General features: G+C 42.1%; 6 protein-coding genes; 1 reads left to right on the forward strand and 5 right to left on the reverse strand.

Moving 5' to 3' along the window:
• Positions 1–133: 133 nt before the first annotated feature.
• GSBLH_T00000323001 (uncharacterized protein) lies at positions 134–2,317 on the reverse strand. XM_013038510.1 has 8 exons: positions 2,280–2,317; positions 2,102–2,246; positions 1,898–2,071; positions 1,541–1,867; positions 1,349–1,509; positions 1,027–1,316; positions 829–996; positions 134–799 (listed from the first exon to the last, which is right to left on the reverse strand). The coding sequence occupies exons 2-8, from the start codon at positions 2,203–2,205 to the stop codon at positions 149–151; spliced, it is 1,875 nt and encodes a 624-aa protein (XP_012893964.1). The 5' UTR covers positions 2,206–2,246; positions 2,280–2,317; the 3' UTR covers positions 134–148.
• Positions 2,318–2,419: 102 nt separating this feature from the next.
• Positions 2,420–3,571, reverse strand: GSBLH_T00000324001 (uncharacterized protein; the record flags this gene model as incomplete). Its single annotated transcript, XM_013038511.1, has 2 exons — positions 2,420–2,826; positions 2,857–3,571. 2 exons carry the CDS (start codon positions 3,569–3,571, stop codon positions 2,420–2,422), a joined length of 1,122 nt encoding a protein of 373 aa, XP_012893965.1.
• Positions 3,572–4,204: 633 nt separating this feature from the next.
• GSBLH_T00000325001 (uncharacterized protein) lies at positions 4,205–5,436 on the reverse strand (the record flags this gene model as incomplete). The annotated part of the gene is made up of 3 exons (XM_013038512.1): positions 4,205–5,129; positions 5,161–5,210; positions 5,248–5,436. 3 exons carry the CDS (start codon positions 5,434–5,436, stop codon positions 4,205–4,207), a joined length of 1,164 nt encoding a protein of 387 aa, XP_012893966.1.
• A 17-nt stretch (positions 5,437–5,453) lies between these two features.
• On the reverse strand, positions 5,454–6,935 carry GSBLH_T00000326001 (uncharacterized protein). XM_013038513.1 has 6 exons: positions 6,855–6,935; positions 6,656–6,822; positions 6,553–6,623; positions 6,473–6,518; positions 6,307–6,442; positions 5,454–6,277 (listed from the first exon to the last, which is right to left on the reverse strand). The coding sequence occupies exons 1-6, from the start codon at positions 6,914–6,916 to the stop codon at positions 5,467–5,469; spliced, it is 1,293 nt and encodes a 430-aa protein (XP_012893967.1). The 5' UTR covers positions 6,917–6,935; the 3' UTR covers positions 5,454–5,466.
• A 4,081-nt stretch (positions 6,936–11,016) lies between these two features.
• On the forward strand, positions 11,017–11,608 carry GSBLH_T00000328001 (uncharacterized protein; the record flags this gene model as incomplete). XM_013038514.1 has 5 exons in its annotated part: positions 11,017–11,098; positions 11,128–11,285; positions 11,318–11,402; positions 11,431–11,505; positions 11,537–11,608. The coding sequence occupies exons 2-5, from the start codon at positions 11,236–11,238 to the stop codon at positions 11,606–11,608; spliced, it is 282 nt and encodes a 93-aa protein (XP_012893968.1). The 5' UTR covers positions 11,017–11,098; positions 11,128–11,235.
• A 1,121-nt stretch (positions 11,609–12,729) lies between these two features.
• On the reverse strand, positions 12,730–13,755 carry GSBLH_T00000329001 (uncharacterized protein; the record flags this gene model as incomplete). The annotated part of the gene is made up of 5 exons (XM_013038515.1): positions 12,730–12,966; positions 12,997–13,200; positions 13,233–13,445; positions 13,475–13,565; positions 13,601–13,755. The coding sequence occupies 5 exons, from the start codon at positions 13,753–13,755 to the stop codon at positions 12,730–12,732; spliced, it is 900 nt and encodes a 299-aa protein (XP_012893969.1).
• Positions 13,756–14,104: the final 349 nt, after the last annotated feature.

The following is a 14,104-nucleotide window of genomic DNA, read 5'->3' on the forward strand; positions in this document are numbered from 1 at the left end:
AGGGAGGGAGGGCGGAATGTGTATAATTCACAACCTCTTTGGGTGTTTGTTGGAAATATGGGAATGAGAGGGAGGGAGGGAGGGATGTGTAAATTCACAACCTCTCTGGGAGCTTTCTACAAACAAACAAACAAACAATACCAAGCCACTAAAGCGGGATTGCATTCAGATCCAGATCCGAATCTGACGAATCGCTAGCGTTGTTAAAATCCTCTTTCTTCTCGAATTCGTTCCTATCATCCTTTTCCTCCTCTTCCTTCTTATCCAACGCGTTTTGGAACCGTTTAAAGCTATCCTCCAGCCCGAAGACCTCATCCTCATCCACCCTTCCCTCCATCGCCTCCAACTTCAGCTGCAGACTATCCGCCAAACTTCCCTTCTTCGTCCCCCTTCCCATCTCCCCATTCGGGTCAAACCCATCCATATGTCCCATAACCCCCATCCCATCATTCGGGTCAATAGGGCCCACAAGCTCCGGTACAGGCGGCACGATCGATGTGATCCCGGGAATCGCGGGGAATTCGGGCAAATCGACCATCTCCACTTCGTTCCCCACGCCAAAATCCGGGACTTTCACCACCTCGATCTCGTCGTTCTCCTCTTCTTCCTCCTTTTTTTCCGTCGGCAATTCCGCACTCACCGGCTGCACCATCACGGTGGGCACTGCCGAGCTTCCGCTGAGCATTTCCGGGAGCAGCCAGTCGGGGTGGAGCAGCGCGCGGAGCTGGCGAAGCAGGCCGGTTTTGGCCTTGGCGAGGCTGCGAACGACGCGACGAAGCGGCCCGCGGTACGGCTGAGTCTACGGGGAATGCCGAGGAGAGGAGCGACGTCGTCGACGTGCTGCTCGACGAAGGAAAGGAAGCCGGTGGAGAAAAGAAGCGCGCGCTGCTTGGCGTCCTGCTTCAGAACCTTGCGGAGCAGCTGGCTCAGATGATAGTGCAGCAGCGAACACGCGGAGAACCGCGGGAACAGCGAGAGAAGGTCGTCGAGAAGATGCTGGAGGTGAGGTGAAAGAGGGAAGGGAACGGCCTGCACGGCGGAATCGAATTCTTCGGGGGAGCAGCGAATCAAATAATAGCGGAGAAATTGGCCCAATCCCAGAATCGATTTGGGACATTTGGGGTTATCTCCGGAACGCTTCGAGTCAATGAAGGCATGGAGCTCCGGAAGAAACTCCTTCACCGCGGGGGAAACGCGCTGGATCTCCGAATCGCTAAGCACGTTTTTGAGGGCGTTTCGCTCCGTTTCCCACGCAGACATGAGTACCGCGTGCGTTTTCTTATTGGACGCTTCGTGCCCGCCCATTCCGGCTTCTGCTAGAGATAACCGCGGGGATGCATGCATGAACCTTCCTTCATGGAGTCCCAGAAAATCCTGGTGAGCACGCGGAAGGCGGCGTAAGCGACGTCCTCGCTGGGAGACGAGAGGGCGGTGCGAAGCAGGGAGCGGAGGGAAGACGAAGAAAGAAGAGGCGGGAGCACGAAGTCACAGGTGTGGATTTTGACCGGTCTAGAAAGGAGAAACGGGGAAAAGGGGAAACTCGAGGGGCAGACCGCGGGTGAGGATGGTGTAGAAGAGGAGCTCGATGTTCGGGGCACAGTCGGGAGAGGCGAGGGAGGAGATGAGGAGAGAGAGGAGATGATTGCTGTCATGCCACCAGGGACCTTCTAGAATCGATCCATCGCTGAGAGTTGAAGTTATAGGAGTGTCTAGAAGAATGCGGAATATGTTGACAATCGAGATTTTATCGAAATTTGATGCAAAGCTTGCGAGCAGGTGATCCGAATTGGTGGAAAGGTACTGGTAAAGCTCCTCGGGAACGATCGAAATTAGCTGCTCAAACATATTGAAGAATAAACCCTGACGACTACGCATCACTCCAAAAACCAAAGCATACAAAGCAGATATATCCTTGCTGAAGATACAATTAAACACACGATCGAACTGACTGTAATCAGCAAATAAAACCTTCATTGATGACTCAGGTAAAATCCACATGCAGACACTTGCCAAATAGGGAGCCTTATAGCTCTCAAAATCATCCATTCCCGGAGTGAGATCTAACAAAGTGCTAATTGTTAATGGACCGCATAAAATCCACTCCAACGCTGCGTTATAATATTTAGGCAGCTTTAAATACGCTAAGAGCTCAATATTTGTAAGACTTAAGTCCTCCATGATCTCGTTATCATGAAATAGATCCATCAATGATAGACTTTCATCCACTGGTATAGATATGTCTAGATCTATAGAGTAGACCCAAATGAAAGAGAATGTACCATTACTAGATTCATCGTAACTGTAGGGCAGCATTTTTAGATCTCCACGGTATATCGATAGCTGGTATTATTTTAACAAAGAACTTTACTAATTGGAATTACTAAAAAGTGATTTCATAATTATCATATATTTCAGTTCTTTATCCTTCATTAACAGCGATCATACATGCGCTCCGAATCATATCCGCTACCTTCCCGACATTCCGTCCCTCCTTCGCACTTATTGGAATAATCGGCAACTTCGTAACACTTTTCAATAATGCCAACCCCTTCTCGGCTCCTTCCTCGTCTATCTTGTTCGCTACGATGATTGTAGGTTTTCGGAGCAGTGACTCATCGTAATGCAAAAGCTCCTTCTGGATCTCCCTATAGACTTGATTCGGCAAATGCACGCTGTCAGACACATCGATTACGTAGGTCAGCACCTTCGTTCGCTGAATGTGTCTCAAAAAGGAAAAACCCAATCCCCGGTTGTTGTGAGCTCCTGAAATGATTCCTGGAATGTCTGCCACTGAAATCATCGAGGAATCCGAATACTGAATGTACCCTGCATGTCAGTTTGTGCAGCAGAACGTACCTACGAGCGGTCGAAGCGTGGTGAATGGATAGGCTGCGATTTTCGGAGCTGTTTTCGTGAGTTTACTAATCAAGGTGGATTTTCCTGCGTTTGGATATCCAATGAGACCCACTTCCGCAAGTTTTTGGGTTTGCAATAGGAGGGAAATCTCCTCTCCGGGCTCTCCTGCATTGTGATTCTCATCATGTTTGTAATAAGTCGCTTGGAGGCGGCGATCGCGGTTACTTCCCCAGTAGTGGAGATGGGAACGCTTCATTTTCTCATACCATTCGTGGTTGCCCTCTCCTCCCTTGCCCCCTCGGGCGACACAGAAAAGCTGCTTATCCTCTGCAAAGGACGTGTCAAACAATAGTTCCTTTATCATCTCACTGTTCTCATTGGATTGCGAAGATTGCGCTTTTTCGGACTCTCGAACCTGTAAAAAACGGGAGCCCATGTGTTGAATCATCTGTTCTTCAAAGGAAGCGCGAGCCTCGTTCTCCTGGAGTGAGTTTCCGGAAAAGTTTTCATTTTCGAATATTTTATACACTAACGTCCCTACAGGAACGTCGATAAACATGTCATTCCCTCCTCGGCCGTGCATACACTTTCCTTTCCCATTTTGTCCATCTTCCGCTTTGTACACGCTTTTGGGGAGGGTCAATGCGTCCATATTTGAGTTCACTCGAATATACACACTACCCCCTTTGCCTCCATTTCCACCCATGGGCATCATTTTTCCTGGTTTTATCACTACAAAATGAGTACCAACTCGAAAACACACTCAGAAACGAAGACACGCCCCTTCCTCCCGATCCTCCGATCGCCCGAAGAGTAATCGTGTCGAAAAACATCTGCTTCTTTGTAAATACTTTCGTAGAATACTTCCTCACCAAACCAAGCATTTCGACTGAAAAACGAAAGTATTCTTGTATTTCAATAATACTTTTCATGAGATTATTCTCGTTGTTTTCAAAGGAAAAACTAGATATAGACACATTTGAGGGATGGGATAAGCGTATGCAACAGATTTTAGATGTCATAGTCATTTTGCCGTTTTATGTGTAGAAAATTGAGTACGCTGCAAAAAGAAGAGATAGATTGCACTCGCGGATGCGAATTCAATCGTTTTTGCAATGGCTGCCGTTGGTGTTAATCATTGGAGAATTGTTCGTTGTTTATAAATGGGATATGGAGATTGATATAACAGTTCAATCGTTTTTCGCGGCGAATGCTTGCATTTTCGTATTTTTTAATGCTTTGTATATATTGTAGTTGTTGATACGGATTCTACTCTATGTTGAAAGGATTCAATTGACAACTATTCAAAAGAAGGGTGCTGAGCTAGTAGCCGAAAAATCCGAACATATTAACCATCTTTCCGTACTCTGCTGTGGATTGCCATTATCAGTAGAAAGTGAGAGCGCGCATCACGGAGATTACCCAGCTCCTTGTGAAATACGGCATTGATTCCGCGTATTTCAACACTTCGCAGCTTGAAGACATGAACAACACAATTTCCAAGCTGCTCGAAGTGATTCAAAAGTTGATTGAGCTTCCTCTCTGCGCTGATTGTCGCTGCTACACACACGACGAAGTGCGTTTTCTCATTTCTTTTCGAATCGTAGCGTCTTGAGATCTTGAAGCTGCTTCCCAAGCCGTTGCGGAAACAGTTCGAGAATGTGGAGCCGCGTAAAATGGAGGAAATGTCCAAGCCTCTGGACGAGAAGCGTACTGCTTGGTGGAGAGAGTGACGTGTAGTGATGTCCCTGCTGGACAAACAGGAAATAAAGCCGAAGATCGTGAACGTGATGCTGCTGGACAATGAGGAACAGAGCAAGGCGAATGAAGACCTTATTATCGAAGAGATCAATGATAATGAGGAGGAGGAAGAAGAAGAAGAGGAGAAGGAAGAGGTTGAAGGAGATACAGAAGAAAAGATTGAAGAAGTGAAAGAAGAAAAAGAAGAATCAGAAGAAGAAGAAGAAAAGGAACTCTTGTCAGAAGGATTGCGTAAACGGAAGAAATCTGCACAATTCCCTGTTTTCTCACAAACACGAAACAAATGATCGCTATCACTATCTAATTCGAAAGTAAGCATTCCCTTCTTTCGTTTTGGCTCTGGAGCTTTGGCGGGGGTCACACGTTTCTTCCCTGTATCCTTTTTGGATGAAGCAGCTTGCGTTGTCTTTGACGGAACTGCGGTTTGGTTCGCGACAAGCTTCTTGGACAACTCATGAACGAGTGCATTTGTCTTGTTGGACATAATACGACTCTTCTTGATTTCCTCTGCTCTACAGATTATCATCACACTACAATTCTCACTTCGTCGTTTGTGATTCCTCTCTTGATTCCTCTTTCTTTTCCTCCTCTTTCTATTACGTATCAAGACGCAAATAATAAAATATCTACATCCTTCAGATCCGAAAAGGTTTGCTCGTCGATTTCGTCATAGCCGCTGTCTCTCTCCTTACGCAGCTGCTTACTAAATACAGAGTTTTCTCCAAGCATATCCTTATATCCTTGGAGAAACTTGGGGATTTCCAGACTGCACTCGAGTTCCGGTCCTCTCCTTCCTCTCGGCTGTTTATTCGGTGGCATATCTCAACAAACAACCCAAAAGCAAACAACTTAGAGACGAATCTGGTAATCTCCGGACCGCGTCATATATCGGACCCACTTGACGGTCTGGTAGGAGCTCTTCTCATACACCTTCAAGAATCGGACATGGAGTCCGGAGGCAGTGAAGGAGGGCACGGCAAAGATGATATTGATGGGGGGCTTGGACCAGACCTTCTCCGTGGTCATCTTCAGCATCTTCACCTCCGCGGCGAACGTGACCTCCTGGCCTCCGGTGAGCTTTCGCAGCGTCCAGTCGATGGTCTGGTCCTTGGCGTTGTAGGCGGCGGTGCCGAAGGCGGCCTTGGGCATCACATTGGCGGTGTTTGGCGGGACGGGGAGCTTGATATCCACGTTCTGCGCCGAGACCTGCTTGCTGAAGTTGGCGATCACCTTCACGTTGATCTTCAGCGTGGTCCCGCTGATCTCCTCGTACACCGGCAGGATGCGGAACGGCAGGTTGATGTTCTCCGTCACGCGGTACTTCATCAGCTCGAACTCTCCGTCGGGCGGAATGAACGTGATCGTGCGGTCCTGGTCGAACCGGCCCAGCCGCACGCACCGGTGGAACGAGCAGTCGTCGATCTCCACGCCCGCGCCCTTCCCGCGCCGCTGCCCCTTCGCCTTCTTCTCGTTCGAGATCAGCAGCTTGTCGTTCAGGCCGAAGCGGCACTCGGGCATGCCCGTCAGGTACGCCTTCATCACGATCTTGCCCACCACTTCGCTGTGCAGCACCGCGCCCGTCTGCGAGATCAGCAGGTTCACGCTCTCCAGCGTGTCGATGAAGATCTCGTTCTTGCGGTACGTGATGCCCTCGCGACGCCTACCCTCAACGCCATCCCCCTTCTCTACCAATCGATCGCTCCCGTCACCTGCGAGGTAATGCTGCTCGCGTCCTCCTCCACAGCGTCGTTCGCCTTCCCCAGACGAATCAGCTGCTTCATCAGGTCGATCGCGCAGTTCTGCGGGTATCCGTAGTCCAGCACTTCTGCATGTTACGCAAAGAGGGAAGATCCACCATCGAAGATTTCGTACACCACAGAGAACTTCTCACGAAGGTCGTCCTGCATGTTAGATCCGCGCTTCTGCATCGCCTACAGCCTTGTAATCCACGCCGAAGTAGCTCTTGAACATCTTCACGAGATGGAAAAGGAAGTGGAAAATCATGCCTGCCAGTCATCCCGATCCACCGCGTCCTTACCGGGAGAAGCGTTCTTCTTCGTTACAGCGACAATGTAGTGGTCACTGTTGCGGACATAGATGAAGGTCGTTCCGTCAATGTACGTAATAGGAGGATTGCTTCCAGTATCCTTCTTTGCAATAACGTTTGTTCGGAAAGCATCGGCGCTCTCTTTTGTCACGTCACTTCTATCCACTCAAAGAAGGATACTGCAAAATACCGATAATAACGAGACACGATGTTCTTTCCCTTTGCATCAATCAACAACAACGCGCTGATCATCTTATATCTATGTCTATTTAGGATAAGATTAAATGATCAAAAGATTGCAAACAAATCACACGATCTACCTTTTTTCAAGCAATAATGCTTGTATCAATGAAACCCAGGGGGTCCAAATGAATAAAGATTGTCGTGGGAAATGAGATGGATGATTTTGCACCCCCACCCATTTAGCGAAAATCAGGATTTTCTCAATAAACGTTGTTAAGGAATAGATATGCTATATGAATTATGAATAGAGTTGTATAGTAGCGGAGATTGATAGAATATTAATTGATTGTGAGAGAAGGTCATCATTATGGAATTGTATATGTATCGAATGAAAGGGATGAGTGTAATAAAGATATAGGATACAATAGAATCAAAAGTCGAAATTGAGTCGTTTTTTTTGTCAACCCTATTTTTCTCAATATCGAGGGAATGGAAGCATCTCAAACGCTGGAACTGGAGTGATCGATTCGAATTGAGATTATTCCGCTGGGGAACACGCATGATAACGAAACAGCGGCAGTTCAACATTGCCTTTCTCTAACTGAGTAATAAACATGAATATTTATGATATACAGAGCTGTGAAATTGTAGAGTAGTCTAGAATTTGAGATTTACTCAACTGGTTACAAATGGAGAAAAATGAGTCGAAATGAATGTACTGCACAAAGTAATAAGATGAATGAATACGAAATTGATCATCTACCTTTTCGGAGGACTAACAAAAGGAAATCGACTTGAGATGAGATTTTGATTCATTTTTTGTAATCCACAAAAAGAGATTGTTTTCCTTTACCAAGTTCCTCGTCTGTATATAGTTCAACAATCAAACATCGTAATTCTTCCTTATAGTTGTATTATTGAAATAAACTCTTTGGTTATGTTATAAGTGCAGAATTGCCTGCTATTGTTTTTCTATTTTTGTGTCACAATCAATACGAAATAACCTGTCGTGTTAAACAAACCAAAGAGCAAAGTTCTGTAATATTGACCATTTGTATGTAAGCAACCATCAAATTCATAAATGCTAATAAGCTTGATTATTGTTTACAACAGATCGGTCCATTTCGAAGAAACATCTAGTAATGACAAAACCAAGCTAGAACTACTCGAAATTGATTTCTTTTTAACAAATTGAAATGAATAAGGTAGTTTGACATTTTGAAGATTTGGAATATCTAAATACTATCAATATTCAATATTCAGAAATACTTGCCAATGTCACCCAACGAGGATACTTGAAACTATATTGTACAGAAGTTATTGATGTTAGATTTGGAAGATCTACAAAGTAAATCATAACCAATCAGTTTATTATTACTTCGAAGTGTCAATGTATTTAAATAATCATTTCTTCCAAAAAGTGCACCATAACCGAGTTGAATGGATTGTAATGATGGAAGATCTACATCAATCATTTCATTCTTATTCATTCAATACTTTCCATTATTGTTGTTAAGGATCTATAGAATGCACGATCACCTAATGTAATGGATTGTAGATTTGGAAGATCTATGCATCATTCAAACATTCAATATCATATCAATACCTCGAACCACAAATGAACTACAATAGAAATTGTATGAATCACTCCAAGTTATGCCAATTTGAATGGATTGTAATTGTGGAAGATTCTTCAATTCAAAGTCGCCAGCAAAATCACTGAAACTCCATTCACCAATTTGAATCGATTCCAATGATTCACAATTCAATATGTGGAATGATTTCGATTCATCATTTCCCCAACTATACCTTTTCTGAGTAAATGAATTGTTTCCGATTTTGATAGTTTTCAATCGATTCAATCCATCAATTTTGAATGTTTTCACTGAGCCAAAACAATCATTGTTAATGTTTATTCTTTTCAGAAACAGGTTATTGGATAATGCCAATACTGGGATATGATTGTAGTGAAACGATTCAATTTCCAGCGACGTTTGAAAAAAGCCAATATATATTGAAGAATAGCAAAAAATCACATTGATAACCATTATTATGATATTAATTATTAACAAAAATGGTAAAGAACGATATATAACATAAAAGGTGAAATGAATCATTGATTTTATAGATATGTCATATGCATTAAACATGAGAGTTATACTTCTTACTAATCTAAGACATGTATAGAAATCAATATTTCTTAAATAGAAGCGACAGAAATCCCTTCGGTTTTGGCTTAACTCATAAATAACCGTCAATAAAATAAGCACACACATTGGAATAAATAAGATCCTCAACACCTTTAATAGTATTATGGCAATGAATATAATACTGAGTAATACCCACAACAAGTGGATACTATAATATCCTTCGGTCCATTTACTCTTTCCTGTTGGTTGCCCATTCATATATACAATTCCTAATCCGTGCCGTTTTCCATTTTTATATTCTCCCTTAAAACTCCTCGTTATTCCATCTGAATTAAATTCTTCACCGCAGCCATTTCTTGGATAATTATGAATAAAGGAATCTAAATACTCTCCCTGGTATACTTTTTGCTTGTTCTTGAATTCAATCATTTTGTCATTACTAAACTGTTTCCAAATATTGACTTCCTTGTTTTCTTTCCAAATACTTATTCGGGCTATTTTTCCATAATGATAAATATAACTAATCCCTTCATAATTTCCAAAATCGTCAATTTGACATATCCGAATCAAATTGCCACTTTCATCATATTCTTTCCAATATCCTCCTCCCATTTCTGATAATGGCTCTCTATTTAATTTAACACCTTTCGAATAATAACCATCCGATATCAAATTATCGTATTCATCATATTCCTTTCCTCTTCCTTCTTGATATCCATTCACAAAATAGCCTTCAAACCAGGTTTTACGATAATCATTATACAATTTGTAGTATCCATTATAGGCTATTTCAGATCCATTATGCCATATACAGACTCGATCCAAATTGTGATCTTCATCATAACAATAACAAAGTCCTGCATTATTTCCTAAAACATCTTTTTGACAAACTCGAATCAATTGACCATTGTCATCGTATTGTTTCCAGTATCCCCTTCCCATTTCTCTTGACGGTTCCATATTTAATCTTACACCTTTCGAGTAATATCCACAAAATACTAATTTTCCATTTTCATCATATTCCTTCCCTATTCCTTCTCGATATCCATTCACCATAAACCCTTCAAAAAACAAAAGCCCATCATCATCATATAATATGCAGGGTCCGCAAGCAATTCCATCCATAAAATATAGGGCAGCTATACGTACATTACAATCAGAGAAAATAGCAGCTATTCCATTCATTTTGGAGTTCCTTATAGTCGTTGCAATACTGTAACCCTCATGAGGCTTCGCCACTTTAATCGCAACCAAATCTGCATTGGCTAACTCACACTTAACAGGAAACTGCTCAGAGACATTATATTTCCAGCAATACCCTCTTTCCGTAATTTCCTTTTTGTCAACAATTGTCGAACTGAACTCGATACTTGACGCTGCATCATTTTTCGTAAACAGAGAATCCATTCTATTTGAAAAAAACAATTTTCAATTGTAATATGGTTTTGTATTTATGGTAAAATGATATTTTGTAATATGTCAAAATGTAATTCCGAGGTATTACTTGTGTTTACGTTATTCTGAATAAGTTAATTGTAATTTATGCATACTACGGGATAATATAATCGATAATATGCTCCGAGTTCAATCGAGATCAACATTTCACGGAACTCGTTGTTTGTTCGAATGTAGCAATCTATCTTGAGCCACCATTTTGAAAATAAACTGTGATAATTCAAGTTGAGATTTTGCCGATTCTTTATTGAAATGCCTTGTAATTTACATTATTATAATTAGGAACTCAATTGTATTTCAGAAATTGGAACAGCCTACAGCTCACCAACACTATCAAAAATACTATGGAGTGCTACTGAATACTTAATATTACAAGAAAAATGTATCAACCCATTCAATATCTGTTCCTAGTATTTGTCAATCACAACTCTCACTCTATGCATATCGATTCCGTATGCAGTGATCATTATAAAGCAACCCTATTTAAAATGGCTTTAATATTGAGCTTATTCATAATCTATTTTTGGAATGGTATTCTTCGCGTTCTACAATTCTAATCTTGTAGGCAAACCAGGCTACAAAGAAGAGAGAAAAGGAAAACGCAGGAATCGTTCGCTATGTGCAAATCTTTCTCATCGCTATTAACGTACAAATTTTTATTTGCTCTCACTTCAGCTGTGGTTCTTCATCTATAACATAGTGTTTTTAAGGGGTAAATATTTGTCCTTTGGAACTCTCTTTCTTTATGCTATTCATGTGTCGGTACAGGGAATTTGTTACTACATGATCATGGAAAATTGCAAGACAATGGTTTTCACTGAAGCAATTGAAGGGTTGTTTTTTCACTCCTATTTCTACTATGCAGATACTTCGGGGATATGTTCATTATATCATGCGTTATCTCCTTCTTCATAGCCTACTCCAGAAAGTGGATGTGGGTTTACATATTTGTATATTTACGGACGGTCTTTGAATTAGATTCCCATCTACTTCGGCTACTTAGGAATTCGTTTGCTGCTCAACTGGGTGTTTACTCCTGACGAATCTCCGGAAGTTTGTGATTTCAGACGGTCTAAATATGTAGAAACTAGAGGAGATGAAGAGCAACCGTCAGAAGAAGAGAGAGGCTAAGATGGCAAAACAGAAGGCAAATTGAGTTGTTTGTTAGTGAGAGTTTTGATTGTTGATTAGAGCACGTTTGCCCGAGTGGTCTAAGGGGGTGGATTCAAGTCCCACTGTACGGAGTACTCGTGGGTTCAAATCCCACAGCGTGCATTTTTCTTTTTCTTTCTTACTATTTTGGTTTTGGTTTTCCTCTCAAACAAACACGCCCATCAACTTTGATTCCATATTTTTTCCACTAACGAGCGGTTCGCTTGCTACAACTCATCCTTCTTCTACAAAAACTACATTGCAATGAGTGCGAAGAATGTCCTGAATGACCAACGATAAAGAAACGTGCTTTAGGTATTGCGAAGATGAACTCCTCAAAAACTTGCATATCGAAGATAAGTATTCCATTCGAGCTCCCGATTCCCTGGTCATCACCTCGTCCAGGCAGTTTTTCACTTCTTGCAGAGAGAGTGGCTCAGACTCTTCTTGGAGCGAGACTGGACTGGATTCTTCTTGTTTCGACGGAAGAACACGGCGCAATTCAGTCATGTCGGATAGGACTAAATAAGTCATATTGGCACGGATGCGATCGGAAATAAAGAAGCACTCCGTGCTATTCGAATCCTGATATACTACGGGAGAATCTCCATATTCGGGAAGTTCGTTTTGGTAGGGAGCCGGAAGTGCTATGTTAAAGTATGCACAGTATTTGGGTAATAGGCGGGTGTCACAAGAACCTTTGACGTACAACACACCACGTACAATGTTTTTCTGTTGTGTTACATCATTCATGAGGAATACAAGGTAATCTGAATCATATAATGTGGAAGGTTCCTCTTCGAAGACAGAGGGTTTGAGCTCGACAACATAGTCGGGCAACTCTTCATGTGGGGCTATATGCACCTTTACTTTGACTTCGAAAAAACGCTCGCAGAGAATACGGGTCTTTTTTCTTGGAATCGTTATCTGAAGGAGTTTCGGGAGAAGCAGATGCCAAACACTTTGACTCGGTACTACATCAATAATTCGCAAAAAACTTCAAACTACTTTACACATTCACCAAAAGATCTTCTCACAAGTTGATAGAATCCTCCCCGTGGTACTCGCCCTTCACCTTAGCCAACATAGGTCGAATCATACTTGCAACAAACATAAAAATTATGATTACACGATTACAGACTCAGGCTTGGAAACTGGCGTGTAAACATTGATTAAACTCTCCGCAACATCATCATAAAACATACTACACAAAAACGAAGCGTTCTTTCCCTTTGATCGAGTGTCCATTATTCTCTTTGTTGTCGAAAAGCACGGATAAAACACCAGAGAAACCAAAATAGAGGCCAGCGTTCCAAAAACAATGCCACCAATCACATCTTCCGGACGATGTCGATAATCAAACTACACATCACGGAGATTTTCAGTCCGCACGATGCGACTTCCGAAAATGAAACTGCACCAAACAACAAACGGCAGGAGAATGACCACTTTCAGAATCCGAGTGGAATACTGTTTCCATGCGAAATGACTGTCCACAAACCGGAAAAATAAAAGAGTGAGCGTCACGAATGCGTTGGCTGCAGTCGCAGAGTGACCCGAAGGAAAGGACCGAAAGGCGTTGAAAATGTCATGTTGCTACAGAGTAATTGTAGAATAGAGAAACACACTGTCCCATGGCACTTTGTTACATTTCCCAATACACCAAAGGTACCGAAAGTGCGAACTATCTCTCCGGAAGAGAGCACCGTCTCGACCTTTTCGTACTGGCATAACTCAAAGAAGCAAGGACGAGGTCTGCCGATGAAGTTCTTCAACGTGACGATAAAAATCTCGCTGACTGCATAGGAACGGGAGGCAAGATAGAGGATATCATGAACCCACTAAAATCAAGACGAAAGAACTCACGTACGACGGAAGCATCTTTCGGACGACACACTATGACAAACAAGCATAAAAGAATGGTGGGAACAACGTAACAATAAATAATCACGTATTTGTATCTATGCCATCAGTTCAATATGACTATGCTCCATACGGCACTGTATCGTGAACAGAGTACGATAAAGCCAAATCCCCTTCAAAAAACTCGGTATACTTTGGAGGAATGTTTTCGATCCAATAGGTTGATAATATGAGTATTAGGGTCAAAATCCACCCCGCAACCAACTGTCTGGAGATTTGGAGATTCATATAAACAAACAATGGGGAACACGTACGATTTTGCTAGGAATAACATCGGAATAGTACATTACAATAAAGAAGACTTCCATGTAGAGTATTACAATTGGTGAGAAACATCCATCATGTTGGAAGTTTTCAAGATTCTCCTTTTTCGATTAGAGCTAGGATTTGTTCAGCACGCAACTATGGTGTTTTCAACTATGATATCTTTTTATGTGTAAGAAGAAAACTGAATAATGTTTTCTATCTCATTTAGTTTTAAATTGCAGTGTGTTTCGATTATTTGCATTCAAATATTAAAATACTTGTGAATATAGGCTTGATGACAAGAACAATCTTATGATCGTCTTTTCAGTGT

Source organism: Blastocystis hominis (genome assembly GCF_000151665.1).
Source record: "Blastocystis hominis, Singapore isolate B (sub-type 7) whole genome shotgun sequence assembly, scaffold_0".
NCBI classification, from domain to species: domain Eukaryota; class Bigyra; order Opalinata; family Blastocystidae; genus Blastocystis; species Blastocystis hominis.

Excerpts from the sequence above, each read along its gene's own strand:
- GSBLH_T00000323001 (XM_013038510.1), bottom strand. The coding sequence starts at position 2,205 with ATGGATCTATTTCATGATAACGAGATCATGGAGGACTTAAGTCTTACA. Across the intron at positions 1,317-1,348 it reads CTGGGACTCCATGAAGGAAG|CAGAAGCCGGAATGGGCGGG; the intron begins GTTCATGCATGC and ends GGTTATCTCTAG. Across the intron at positions 800-828 it reads TCGAGCAGCACGTCGACGAC|ACTCAGCCGTACCGCGGGCC; the intron begins GTCGCTCCTCTC and ends CATTCCCCGTAG.
- GSBLH_T00000326001 (XM_013038513.1), bottom strand. The coding sequence starts at position 6,916 with ATGATCAGCGCGTTGTTGTTGATTGATGCAAAGGGAAAGAACATCGTG. Across the intron at positions 6,519-6,552 it reads TCGGCGTGGATTACAAGGCT|GACGACCTTCGTGAGAAGTT; the intron begins GTAGGCGATGCA and ends TCTAACATGCAG. Across the intron at positions 6,278-6,306 it reads GTGACGGGAGCGATCGATTG|GCGTCGCGAGGGCATCACGT; the intron begins GTAGAGAAGGGG and ends CGTTGAGGGTAG.